Here is a 12,898-nt window from a genome sequence, read left to right on the forward strand (position 1 = left end):
GAGGCGCACTCTGCGCCTGCGCCTCGCGGAGTGCCCGCTCCTCCCCCGCCCCCACCCGCGCTGACTCGGGAACCCCAAGCGGGCGGTGAGCCCACCCCGCGGCAACTGGGGCAGCTCTGACCGCTGGATTTGCGGAGTAGGCGGCCAGGGGTATTCCCGCCACCGCGGCCGCTCCAGGCGGTTCACTTTGAAGCCTGGCTGCTCCTTCGTGGCCCACCTCCCCCTCCCCCTCCCCTATTTTTTCGAAAGCGGGGAGTCCTTCCTTCCGCCTTCTCTATTCTTTCTTTCTGGATCTGGGAAGAAGAGACAGGGATGATTGAGGGGTCTCCTGGGAAGTTTGCTTCTTCCCCTCCCCCCCTCCACTCCCCTGCCAAAGACGAGATTCTCCCGCCCTCGACTGGAGCGTGGAATTTGCACTGCCAGGGCTTTTGCTGCACGTTTCCTGTTTATGTTGTGCAGATGAGAATTTTAGGAACATGCCACCGAGCAGGCGGGGGGAGGGAGAGGCTTTTGCGCAATCTTGAGGCGCTTCGTGCTTCAGTGCTGGGTGGGCTGGGGACGGTTGGCCTGGGCTTCCCCGGAGTGCTCGAAGTAGGGGTGGCTGGATTCCACCGAAGAACGCGGCATCCACGGGATCCTCCTAAACTGGTCGGATCCGACGGAGTAGGAGGGAGGAGGCTTTGTCTCTCTCCCAAGGGAGACCTTCCCTTCTCTCCTCTCCTTTCTCTCCTTGCAGCGGTCCCAGGGTTCTTGTAGCCAGAGCATGTGGTGACTTCCAACTTCCTACTCCAGCACACAATAAAATGAATTAGTGGGTCTCATCCAATCTAGGAATTATCTAGGTCACTTTCTTGTTTGCTGCTCGTATTGATCATTTCGAATTTGGCTGGTGAGACACCCAGATGACTTTGTTTTGTCAATTGTTAGTATCTGAGGAAGTTTTAGTAGTAGGATAAGTTACAGGTGGTAGACTGAAGTTTTGGGAATGTCCGTGGTTTGCAAATCTGATCATCCTCGTAGTTGCTTGTCGCTACTCATTAATTGAGGACTTGACCCTTACCATTTATATCTAAGAGCTCTGACCAGTGTCTGGTGTACAGTAGGTGCTTAAATATTTTTAATGGGTGATTGTACAATTTCCCCCCAGCTACCAACAGGAAGTTGCAATAGCTTGAACTCTGAACTGGGAGTCCAGAGGGTTGGAGTTTCGACTTCTGAAAGTTTAATTGATTATTTCCTCTTTCTGTGCCATGCTATCTTCATCTACAAAATGAGAGGGCTGGGCTACACTAGAAGAACTGAAATTCCCAGGAAGAAATACCTTAACTCCAAGAATTTGTTTGCAAATTGCCTGTTGTCAAACTGAATCAGCCTAGTTACAGCGGCAGAGGGAAGATAACAAGATTAATCTTGAAAATAATTAAACCAAAAAAAGCCTCAGTCACGCCTCATGTAAGAATCCTCTCTATAACTTCCCTGAAGATCTCATCATCCAACTTGATCACTTTCAGTAAGGAGTAACCTTTCTTCCTTGGGAGGCAGCCCATTCCACTGTTTAAAAGCCCTATTGTTTAGAAAGGTCTTCCTCATTTATGTTAGAGTTGTCCTGTAACTTCCCTTAATTTTGCTCTCTGGAACTACCCAGAAAAAAAACAAAAAAAACAGTCTTTCAGTTAGACTTTGACATTTTTAAGGCAGCTGTCATGTTCCTTGCCCATTTTACTTTTCTTTAAATTAAGGCAAAAGGGTACCTGGCTGGCTCAGTTGGAAGAGCATGTGACTCTTGATCTCAAGGTCTTGAGTTCCAGCCCCATGTTGGGTATAGAGATTACTTAAATAAATAAAACTTAAAAAAAAAAATAATGTGAAATTTACATATCATAAAATTAACCCCATTGAAGTGTACAATTGGGGGCGCCTGGGTGGCTCGGTTAAGTGTCTGCCTTCAGCTCTGGTCATGATCCTGGGGTCCTGGGGTGGAGCCCCACATCGGGCTCCCTGCTCTGCAGGGAGTCTGCTTCTCCCTTTCTCTCTCCCTCTGCCCCTGCTCATGCTCTAAGTAAATAAATAAAATCTTAAAAAAAAATAAAAATAGGGGCGCCTGGGTGGCTCAGTCGGTTGGGCGTTCTGCCTTCGGCTCAGGTCGTGATCCCGGGGTCCTGGGATCAAGCCCCCGCATCAGGCTCCCTGCTCGGCGGGGAGCCTGCTTCTCCCTCTGCCTCTGCCTGCAGCTCTCTCTGCTTGTGCTCTCTCTCTGACAAATAAATAAAACATTTTGGAAAAAAAAATAATAATAAATAAAAATAAAGTGTACAATTGGGTGGTATTTAGTAGATTCACAATGTTGTATAACTACCACTTCTATTTCCAAAACAATTTTGATCAAACCCCGTAAGCAGCCACTCCCATTTCCCCTCCCCCAGCCCCTCTTAACCACCAATTTGCTTTTTCTCTATGGATTTACCTATTATGGATATTGATATAAATGGAATCATACAATATGTGACCTTTTGTGGGTTCTTTATTTAGTATAATGTTTTCAAGTTTCATCTATGTTGTAGCATGTATCAGTAGTTCATTCTTTTTATAGCTGAATAATATTCCATTTTATGTATATACCATATGAAATACAATGTATCTGTTTTTTCTTTTGTTTTCTGTGCTTTTGGTGTCATATCTAATTCCATTGCCAGATCCAAGGTCAGAAAAATTTGCTCCTGTCTTCTTCTAAGAGTTTCATAGTTTTAGCTCTTGTGTTTAGGCCATTTTGAGTTTTTGTACATGACATAGGAGCCCCATTTTGCTTTTTAAATGTGTTGAGTTTTATTTTATTAACAAGTGTTGGTTCAAATTATTTAAACTTTTTTTTAATCGAAGCTTAGTTGTTTTCAAAGCCTAGAATTAAATGCTGTGTGCTCTAAGGCATATTCCATCTGCTGGGTCATAGGTGGGCTGCCATTCCATTTCAAATGTGTGTTCTGTAGCATAGGGATTTTGACATGTCCCAGCTATATGTATAAAGGCACCATATGTTTATATACACATGTGAACATATTTAGCATACACTGGAGCTGTGCTTTGCTTCTCAGCCAACAGTTGCCAGTCTGCTGAAACTGATAAGCCCTGACAAGGCAGCTGATTACTGAAGTTGGCAGAAGGCCAGACCATCCCCTTGAGATAACCACCATGACCTTTCACCAAAGAGTGAGGGCGTAAAGCAATCCCAGATTTGTTTTACTGATGTCTGGCAGGAGCAGGAAGGGAAGAAGAATATGCAACACGATGATGTGTACACAGCAGATGCCTTTCATTCATGCTTTAGAAGAAAAAAGGGCCAATTACTTGTGAGCAAGAATTATCAGTCCTCTGCTCCTACAGTCGGCTGTTGTGGAGTGAGTGGTTTGATCTCTACAGTCATTTCAAGTGCTTCCTGTGGTTAGCCACCACAGTTCAGAGAGGCAGTCTGAGAGTTAGACTTAACCAAATGTCCACGGGTGGGGTTGGGGCCTCTTCAAAAAGTCTCTACAACCAATAACAAAGGAGGCCATTTAGAAAATTGCCTGATTCATTGCCATATCTCCATCCATTCAGTTGTCTAAGTAATAAACTTAATGATCCTTACCCTTGACACATGCCTCTCTCTCAGCCCTACATTCATCACTCAGCCTCATTGATCCTACTTGCCAAATATGTATACTTCTCTCCACCCCCATTGCCACCCCACTATCTGAGCCACTATCACTTTCCACCTTAACTATTGCAGTAACTTCCTAACTGATGTCCCTGCTTCATGGGTGGTTCCAGACTTTCCATGTAGGTAAAACTTAAGGACAGTAAGTGAGCTATGAACCTTCCCTTCAAATTAAATTTGTATAGCAAACACACTGTTTCTACCTGGGGTGTATGTTTGGGGTACAGGAAGGAGGCTTCAGAGATGATTGATGGAAGTCTTCCTGCAGTTGCTTTCACACATGATTATATGAATAGTTGAATCCTGACACACATATTAAGTACCCCTGACATTAGCAGTTATAGTATAAGTATATAAGTGCTGTGAGAGTTTGCAGGCTGCTTTTACTTAGCTTGCATGTTTATTTGGTGAGCAGGACTGGCTACATAATTTGTAGAGCCCAGTGCAAAATGAAAACGTAGGACCCTCTATTCAAAAATTATTAAGAATTTCAAAACAGGGCACCTGGGTGGCTCAGTTGGTTAAGCATCTGCCTTAGGCTCAGGTCATGGTCTCCGGGGTCCTGGGATGGAGCTCCACGTTGGGCTCCCTGCTCAGCAGGGAGTCTGCTTCTCCCTCTCCCTCTACCCCTTCCCCCTGCTCATGCCTTGTGTGTGTGTGTGTGTGTGTGTGTTGCTCTCGCTCTCTTGCTCTCTCTCAAATAAATAAAATCTTAAAAAAAAAAAAAAAAGAGGGCGCCTGGGTGGCTCAGTTGGTTGAGCGACTGCCTTCGGCTCGGGTCGTGATCCTGGAGTCCCGGGATCAAGTCCCGCAACGGGCTCCCTGCTCAGAGGGGAGCCTGCTTCTCCCTCTAACCCTTCCCCCTCTTGTGCTCTCTCTCTCTCATTCTCTCTCTCTCAAATAAATAAATAAAATCTTTAAAAAAAAAAAAAAAGAATTTCAAAACAGCAGGGCGCTTGGGTGGCTCAGTCGGTTAAGTGCCAGCCTTCGGCTTAGGTCGTGATCCTAGGGTCCTGGGATCCAGCCCTACATCAGGCTCTCTGCTCAGTGGGGAGCCTGCTTCTCCCTCTCCCTCTGCCAGCTCCTTCCCCTGCTTGTGCTCTCTCCCTCTCCTTGTCAAATAAATAAATAAAATCTTAAAAAAAAAGAATTTCAAAACAGTGACAAACAGGGCATTAAACCAAGTATAGGACCCTGTGTGACAGAACATGGTGCATGTTCATGAAGCTGACTCTGTTGGTGAAGCTTAGGGTGGAATGCGTGTGTGTATGTGTATGTAGGGGTACATTAATAGAGATTTTGTGGGGACTAGGCCCTCACCTGTCTCTCCAGGGTGCCACCACTGCAACTGTTTCCCTTCTTGCTCTTCTTTAATCCATTCACCACATTAAATAGCCAAAATAGGGGCACCTGGGTGACTCAGGGGATAGAGCGAGTGACTCTTGATCTCACAGTCATGAGTTCAAGCCCCACCTTGGCAATAGAGATTACTTAAAAAAAAAAAAAAAAGTAAATAGCCAAAATGATCCTTTAAATAAATGTATGTCAGATCATTTCTCTCCCAACTTTAAACCTGTCAATAGATTCCCATGTCATCATGAATAAAGTGCAAAATCTTCATCATGTCCCAAAGGGTCCTATTTACTCTAATCCTGATGACCTCTTTAATCTCATTTCATGCCCCTCTTCTTTCTCACTCAATACATTTCAACCATACTGATCTCTCCCTAATGTACCAAGTGCTTTCTCACCCCTAAGGCTTTGTACATGCCATTTCCTCCATTTGGAACATTAGATCCCCCTAGTTTTGCTTTTCCTTTAGAACACTTACCATAGTTTATAATCATGTATTTATTCTTTTGAAGATTTATTTATGTCTGCCTACCCCACCATGCTGTGTAGCTCGTTGAAGGCAAAAATGATGTTTGCATTGATGATTTCTGTATGCCCAACATTTAGCACAGCGCTAGGCATGTAATACATGCTCAGTAAATATTTGTTAAAGGAATAAATGCACTTTCAAATCATGCAGGCCCATATATAAGAATTGCCTCATTACTGCTGTTCTAATCTGATAGTATAGGGTCCCCACCTGGGGGCAGGTAGCATAACGGTTGCTCTTGTTAATATCTTTGGCTACAGATGAAACCCAAATGGTCTAATCATCTCTTTTATAATCCATTTATTATGCCACTCGTGTCATCAGTAGTAAATTTCTTGAAGTCATTTTGTCTTGTTCTTTTTTTTTTTTTTTTAAAGATTTTATTTATTTGAGAGAGAGAGAATGAGAGACAGAGAGCATGAGAGGGAGGAGGGTCAGAGGGAGAAGCAGACTCCCTGCCGAGCAGGGAGCCCGATGCGGGACTCGATCCAGGGACTCCAGGATCATGACCTGAGCCGAAGGCAGTCGCTTAACCAACTGAGCCACCCAGGCGCCCTGTCTTGTTCTTTTATAGCTGTTAGTATAACAAGCTTCCATATGTTTATCCTCTTCTCCATATTCTCTTTGACCAATAGCAACTTACATTCTTCAAGCTTCAGGTAGGTTTGTCTTCTGGCTTTATCACATACAAGGACTGATATTTTCTTTTTTTTATTAAATATATATATAATATTTTTAGTAAACTCTACATCCAATGTGGGGCTCAAATTGACCACCCCAAGATCAAGAGTCACATGCTCTACGGACTAAGCCAGCCAGGGGCTCCAGAACTGATTGTTTCTTCCATCTATTTTGTGTAAAAGCGCAAAAATGAGGCAGCAAATTGTATGCCTATTTTATCCTTAATCTGGTTTATGTACATGTGAATTTTTCTAGAAAGGATCTATATTTTATTAGCTCCTTGGAGAAGTCAGAGATCCCAAAAAAGTGTCAAGTTTTGAATCCTGTTTTACTTCTTCCTGTGAGTGACCAAATCTGCAAAGCTGATTGTGCCCTTTCCCTAAACTATTTTGTGTTATGACTCCAGGAAGTTTCTTAAACCTTGTTTTCAAATGAACTTTGTAAACAAGCCCTTAGCTCAGCAACGTCATTTTGAAAAATATGAATAATAAATGCATTATAAAATCTCCTGTTTGAAAAAAAAGAGGCATCTAACTATGCAATGCACTTAGCTACTCACTTTTATTCTTATTAATATCATTAATATCATATATTGCTTCTCATTATTTTTCTTCATGACCTGAGTGTGGTCACACTGGCTTTGGCTGAAAACCACCACCACAAATTTTTTTAAACTCCAAACATTACTAAGAATAAGGCTTGGATTGAGGGCCTAAAAATAATTCAGTTGGAATGTGAGGAAGAAATTGAGACACCAATACAACAAATATTTAACATATTTGTGTCTTTATATGTGATTTCAGGATACATACATTTATTACCCTGCTCTGGGGTTTATTTACGATCTGACCCTTAAAGAATTCTTGGGCACAAAAAAAAAAAGTGGATCTTCATTAACCAGAATTTTTTTCTTTTTTTGTCTTTCTCTTGACAGTGAGATTTTAAAGATGTTTCTTCCTTCCCTTCCTTCCTTCTACTCAACAGTGAATCTACAATCACTGCAACTTCGATGAAACTCCACCTTAACAAATCACCAGAAGCAGAACTCCCGCTGTGGTGTTTCCTTCTACATCCGACCGTTTAACTGAAAACTCAGTCGTGTGTGTGTGTGTGTGTGTGTGCGCGCGCGCGCGAGTGTGTGTGTGGTGTGTGTCTTTAGGGATGATTAAGTAAGCGAACCCGAGGTTACACAATAGATGCCAATACTTAGCAAATTTTATATACTTTTTCGATTTATACCCCACCCGACCCCCAAGGGGGACACTCTGGTTCCTGTCCGCCACCTACGCAAACTCAGGCACACGGGTACGCGCGCGTAAGCACGCGCGCGCACACGCGCAAACACTTTCGAAGAGACGCATGTACTAGCAAAATCCTGAGCTGCCACTCCAATACTTCGCTTAAAAAAAAAAAAAATAATTGTTGGGGTTCTCAAGCGTCTCTAAACGCTAGAAAGTCAAGGCGCACCTGAGCTGATAAGAAGTGTGCCAAGGCTGTCAGGTGGGAATTCCTGGCGTCGTTGCTATGTCGCTGGACTAGGCACTGGAGCCAGGAGAAGCGGAGCCCAGTCCCCACTCCTGGGTTTGCTGTGCTTGTTGAAGCAGCCCCAAGCTCAAAGCGAAGTTTGCATCTAGATCACGCTTCGCGATCCTGCAGAGGAGCTAGAGCGAATTCCCCCCACTCCCCACCCGCTCCCACGGAATCATGGGTTTTCCAAAAACACAGAAAGGAGGCAACGGGGTACAGCCACAGAGACCTGGGCAGACCGAACCCCCCCGCCCAGGGCTGGTGGGAACTGGAAGGAACGAGTCCAGACCACGGGACCTTCCCTGGCTGTGGGCCGGCGCTCCACTGTCCTTGACCTCTACAGCAGTTGAGACGCGCGCGCCAGGGAAATGAAAGTAAAACCTGTCTTGGAGCGGACCCAACTGGAAGCTGGCGACAAGTCGCATCCGCAGAGAATGTCTTGGACAGGGTTGGTGCGAAGAGCCTGACACTCACGGAACAAACTGAAACGAAGAGATGGGAAGCGGGAGAAAAGCAGACTAGTTTCGCTGGGGGTGGCTCCTGGAAACAGAGCAGGCGCACAGTAATACCTACCGTCTGAGGTGCCGACGGGCTAGCCGCCTGACCTGGTCCGCTGCAATGACAGTCTTCGGCCCGCCAGGCGGCCGGAACCCAGCCACTACGCTGCTTTGCACCCCTCTGACCCTGAGCTCTTACCAGATCAGACCCAGCCCCGGAGCCAGGAATCTGTCCCCCACCCTCAGCTGGAACTCAGATCCATTCAGCTGACTCCCTTGGGGAAGAGTCCCCAGAATGAATAACTTCAGTCGCGGTCCTTCCTTCCCCGGGTGCAGTGTCCACGGTTCAGTCCTGAGAATGAAAAGGCCGGTGAACGAGCAGTGTGTGGCCCGGACCAGGCAAGGTTCCCCCCCACCCCCACCCCCGCCACCCAGCGCCCAGCCTCCTTTGCACTGGGTCTTAGAACCAGTTTGGCAGAGCAGGTAAGAAGCGTAGAGGTCTGCAGGGGGCACGTCATAGATGGGGAAACAAACTAGAGGGGAAACGTGATGTACCCACCTTCACACAGCCACAGGGTGGGTACTAGAAGCCGGTCCGCAGAGTCCAGTGGCCCCGCGGCCACCGCCTCTTAGTCTAGGCGCGGGGCTTCAGGACTTGAGAATAGGGTAGGGGGTGATAGGATACCAGAGGCCCGAATGCAAGAACTAAAGCTTCGCGGGGCCGAGTTCCCTCCCAGTTTGGCCCTCAGAAGGGAAGTAAGAAGAAAGTAAAGTCAAGAAGGGGTGATGGAGGGCCGCCTGGGTAGCTCAGTCGGTTAAGCATCTGCCTTCAGCTCAGGTCATGAGGGATCGAGTTCCACGTCAGGCTTCCTTGCTCAGCGGGGAACCTGGCATAAATCCTTGGGCGAGGGCTAGGACTCTCCTTTCCCCCTTGACTGCAAGATGACCCCAGCCTAGAAATATCCACGCCGCGCCCGAGTCTGCGGTGCTTGCTTGCCATGCCGAGTTAGGACTTTACTGCTTCCTGCGTTTGGTGTGACTTTGGTCAAATTCTTCCCGTCTCTGAACTTCATTTTCTACTTGGTGAAATAAGAACAGTAATGTTAACCTTCCTCGCCTATCTCAAGGGTAGGTGTCAGGATCAAAGATCAGGATGTGGCTGTGTTTTGTAAACTCTAAAGCGATTAACATACGTGAAACATTAGTGTGCGCCCTGGCAATAAATCCTCAAGTTTATAAATGGGTGAATGAAGTCTCCGAAGGCAGCAAGGCAAACTCTCAGGTTGTAACCTTGTAAGGAATAACTGGATTACTGGGGGGTGGGGGTGCGGGGAAAACGAAATGGTATCGTCCGTTCTAATTTTGGTTATTCCCATATTTCCAAATAGGCAATTAAATTCTGAAACTTCAGATAATTCTCCCCTCCAAATCCCAATTCTCAAATCAGCCTTTCCGATCCGTGCCCCTATTGCGAAATCTTACTAGCCAGTCCCAGAACTCTGGAGTCTCAGCCTCTCGGGGGGTGTTGGCGAGCCCCACTCCTCTAGTCTCTGCTGGGTGTCCTGCCCCTGCGACTCCGCGGGAGTCTGGGGTCGAGCTCAGGTCAGGCGCCGAGCCGGCAGGGGGCGCGGTCCATTCGAGGCCACCGCTCCCGAGGTCCGGGGCTCCGGCCATGCGCGTGGTACCTCCCGCTGGCTCTTGCAGTTCCGTGCCAGTAGGCCTCGCACTCTGGGTTGCATAGGTCCTGAATAACGACCCCAAGAGGTTGTACCGGCCCCACTTCGCCCTGGTTTATATTCTGAAGCCTGTGCCCAGAGAGTCAGGATTGTGGCAGTTGCTACACCAATCTTTGGAGCTCATCTCTGAGTCCTCTGGGCACGAGGGACCCTTACCCCCCCCCACCCCCACACCTTCGGACAAGCAATGCGCGCGCTGGAGTGCAGAAGCCCGCGCGCGCCCGAGGGAAGAATGGGAGGGTGCGAGGGCAGCTCAGGCCCCGCCCCCTGTGCGCCTATAAAGCCGAGGAACCAGAGCCGGCCACTCAGTGGTTTCTTGGTGACACTAGGCGGAACAACTTGAGCCTTGCCACCTCTGGTTTCTCACCGCAGCTTGGACGTTGGGGTTTTGCCAGTGCCAGAGCGACGTCTCAGACTTTCTTCTTCCAGATCTTGGCAGATCACCCCCTCAGCAGGTAGGCGCCACAGGCGAGGCGGATAAGCGGTGGGGGAGGCGGGGGGGGGGGGAACTTTAGAGTCCTGGAAACTGGGAGCGTGCGGAGTGAGGGGTACAACCCATTTTGGAAGGTCCTCTGCGGGTTGCGTCCCATACACTGGGCCCAGCCGTGCACACAACTGGAAGTGCAGAGACCCAGTCCCCTCTACTCCGCCACCCAAATTCCGAGAAGTCGAGCAGGAAACCTCTGGGAAGCCTGGCGCTGGGCAGAGGCCTCCCCTGCGGGGCCTGTCACCCGCCCGGCGGGTGCAAATGCCGCTGGCGCCTCTCTGCGCCTGGGCGAGATAAGCGTCTGAGCCAGGCGGAGCGCGGGCTGAGTCTGCCCGCGCGGGGGCCCCCACACGCCCTCCGTGCCCCGCCTGGGCCGTGCTGCAGGCTGGGTGCTCACGCTCGGCCCCTCTCTCTCCTTCCAGGGTCCGCGCATCACCGCCAGCATGAAGCTGGTTCCCGTCGCCCTCATGTACCTGGGCTCCCTCGCCTTCTTGGGCGCCGACACTGCGCGGCTCGACGTGGCGTCAGAGTTCCGAAAGAAGTGAGTCGCCGGCAGTTCCTTCTCCAGTCCTTGTACCTGGGAGACGAGGGGTTAGAAGTGGATGGGAGCCGGTTGGGACCGGGACCTCTCCTGGATGCATGCGAAACGAGTCTATGTGTGTTTTCTAGGTGGAATAAGTGGGCTCTAAGTCGCGGGAAGAGGGAACTTCGAGTGTCCAGCAACTATGCCACCGGGCTCACTGACGCGAAGGCCGGGCCTGCCCAGACTCTCATTCGGCCCCAGGACGTGAAGGGTGCCTCTCGCAACCCCCAGGCCAGGTAACTATGCCCTGCGCTGAAGAGGGGTGGGCTGGGGGAGCTTTCCTCCACCACCCTGGCCCTGGGGATCGTCCGGACTGTCTGGCAGTTCAGACGGCGTAGCAGTTTCCAGTCTCCTCCGGTCCTTGAATGGCTCGGATTCCTGGTGGCTGGGGCCAAAGCCCTGCTTGATGAGGGTCTCATGTTACCTTCCTTCCCTTCCCCAGCAGTCCGGACGCCGCCCGCATCCGAGTCAAACGCTACCGCCAGAGTATGAACAATTTCCAGGGCCTGCGGAGCTTCGGCTGCCGCTTCGGAACGTGCACGGTGCAGAAACTGGCGCACCAGATCTACCAGTTCACAGACAAGGACAAGGACGGCGTCGCCCCCAGGAGCAAGATTAGCCCCCAGGGGTATGGCCGCCGGCGCCGGCGCTCCCTGCCCATGACCGGCCTGAGCCGGACTCTCTTGTTCCCAGAGTCACAGGCACGCGGGGCTCCGGCCTCCCGGGTGCATCAGGTGCTCGCCAATCTCTTTAAGATTTAGGCGCCTGTGGCAGCAGCGAACTGGCGCGCGTATGCATCCCGCTGGCTTCCCCCGGGGCGGAGGGCTTCCCAGGGCCAAGCCCCTCAGCGGATGGAAACCGGGCTGAGAGAGCCCTACAGAGACCAGGAGCCCGGGAGGCACGGTCCAGCGGCGAGCCCTGGCTTTGCAGGAGCCCCTTCTCCTTGGAGGCACCGTTCCCTACGTCCCAATCCAGCCCAGGTGCCCCGTGGGGGCAGAGGAATGCGAGGGAGTGTCTGCCAGGCTCACGGAAGGGAGAAACTGAGAATTAAATGCTTGAGACCCCCAGGGACAGGGGTCTGAGTCACTGCCGTGCCTTCCCACAAACTGATTTCTCACGGGGTGTCACCCCACAGGGGCGCAAGCCTCACTATTACTTGAACTTTCCAAAACCTAGAGAGGAAAAGTGCAATGCGTGTTATATATACAGAGGTAACTATCAATATTTAAGTTCGTTGCTGTCAAGATTTTTTTTTTTTGTAACTTCAAATATAGAGATATTTTTGTACGTTATATATTGTATTAAGGGCATTTTAAAGCAATTACATTGTCCCCCCTCCCCACTTATTTTAATACGTGAATGTCTCAGCGAGGTGTAACGTTTGCTGCGTGGAATGTGTGAGGGTGTGCGTGAGAGACTGATTACCTCTTGTGGAAGAAGGAAACACAGTGTCTCTGTATATTTACGTAAAATGGGTGATATGCGAAATAGCAAATCAATAAACGGTCTCGATGTTGATTAATTCTGGGCTCACGAGTCTTGGGAGGGAGGGTACCCCTGGTCCCAGTGCGTCCGGGAGCCTCGGGCTCCCGCCGCCTCGCGTGGGAGGGTGGCACGGCTGCGCGCGCGCGTCCTGGCGGATCCCCCCGCGGGCGGAGCTGTGCCGAGCGCCGCTCTCCCTGCGGGGCGCGCGGAGCGCCTGTCCTGCTAGCGAGTCCGGGCTTCGCGGAGGCGCCTAAGGTCGCAGCCTCGCGTGGCGGCCGGGCCGGGCGGGGTAGGGTGAGCCCTAGCGGGGAGGCGAGCCTGGACTCTCC

The 12,898-nt window shown here is 49.8% G+C and overlaps 1 protein-coding gene across 2 annotated transcripts; it reads left to right on the plus strand.

Moving 5' to 3' along the window:
* The first annotated feature begins 10,308 nt into the window (after positions 1 to 10,308).
* Positions 10,309 to 12,606, plus strand: ADM (adrenomedullin). Of its 2 annotated transcripts, none has more exons than XM_045894156.3 (4): positions 10,309 to 10,469; positions 10,924 to 11,042; positions 11,171 to 11,320; positions 11,527 to 12,606. In XM_045894156.3, exons 2-4 carry the CDS (start codon positions 10,945 to 10,947, stop codon positions 11,843 to 11,845), a joined length of 567 nt encoding a protein of 188 aa, XP_045750112.1. In that variant the 5' UTR covers positions 10,309 to 10,469; positions 10,924 to 10,944; the 3' UTR covers positions 11,846 to 12,606. The 2 variants fall into 2 exon arrangements, with proteins under 2 accessions (XP_045750112.1, XP_045750113.1); XM_045894157.3 differs by having other exon boundaries at positions 11,530 to 12,606.
* Positions 12,607 to 12,898: the final 292 nt, after the last annotated feature.

The sequence above is a fragment of the Mirounga angustirostris genome, unplaced genomic scaffold (assembly GCF_029215605.1).
Source record: "Mirounga angustirostris isolate CCGP_5_RB_7025 unplaced genomic scaffold, mMirAng1.0.hap1 SCAF_13, whole genome shotgun sequence".
NCBI classification, from domain to species: domain Eukaryota; kingdom Metazoa; phylum Chordata; class Mammalia; order Carnivora; family Phocidae; genus Mirounga; species Mirounga angustirostris.

Coding starts and splice junctions, on each gene's coding strand:
- ADM (XM_045894156.3), top strand. CDS start 10,945: ATGAAGCTGGTTCCCGTCGCCCTCATGTACCTGGGCTCCCTCGCCTTC. Junction 11,043..11,170: donor GCGTCAGAGTTCCGAAAGAA/GTGAGTCGCCGG, acceptor TGTGTTTTCTAG/GTGGAATAAGTGGGCTCTAA. Junction 11,321..11,526: donor TCTCGCAACCCCCAGGCCAG/GTAACTATGCCC, acceptor TCCCTTCCCCAG/CAGTCCGGACGCCGCCCGCA.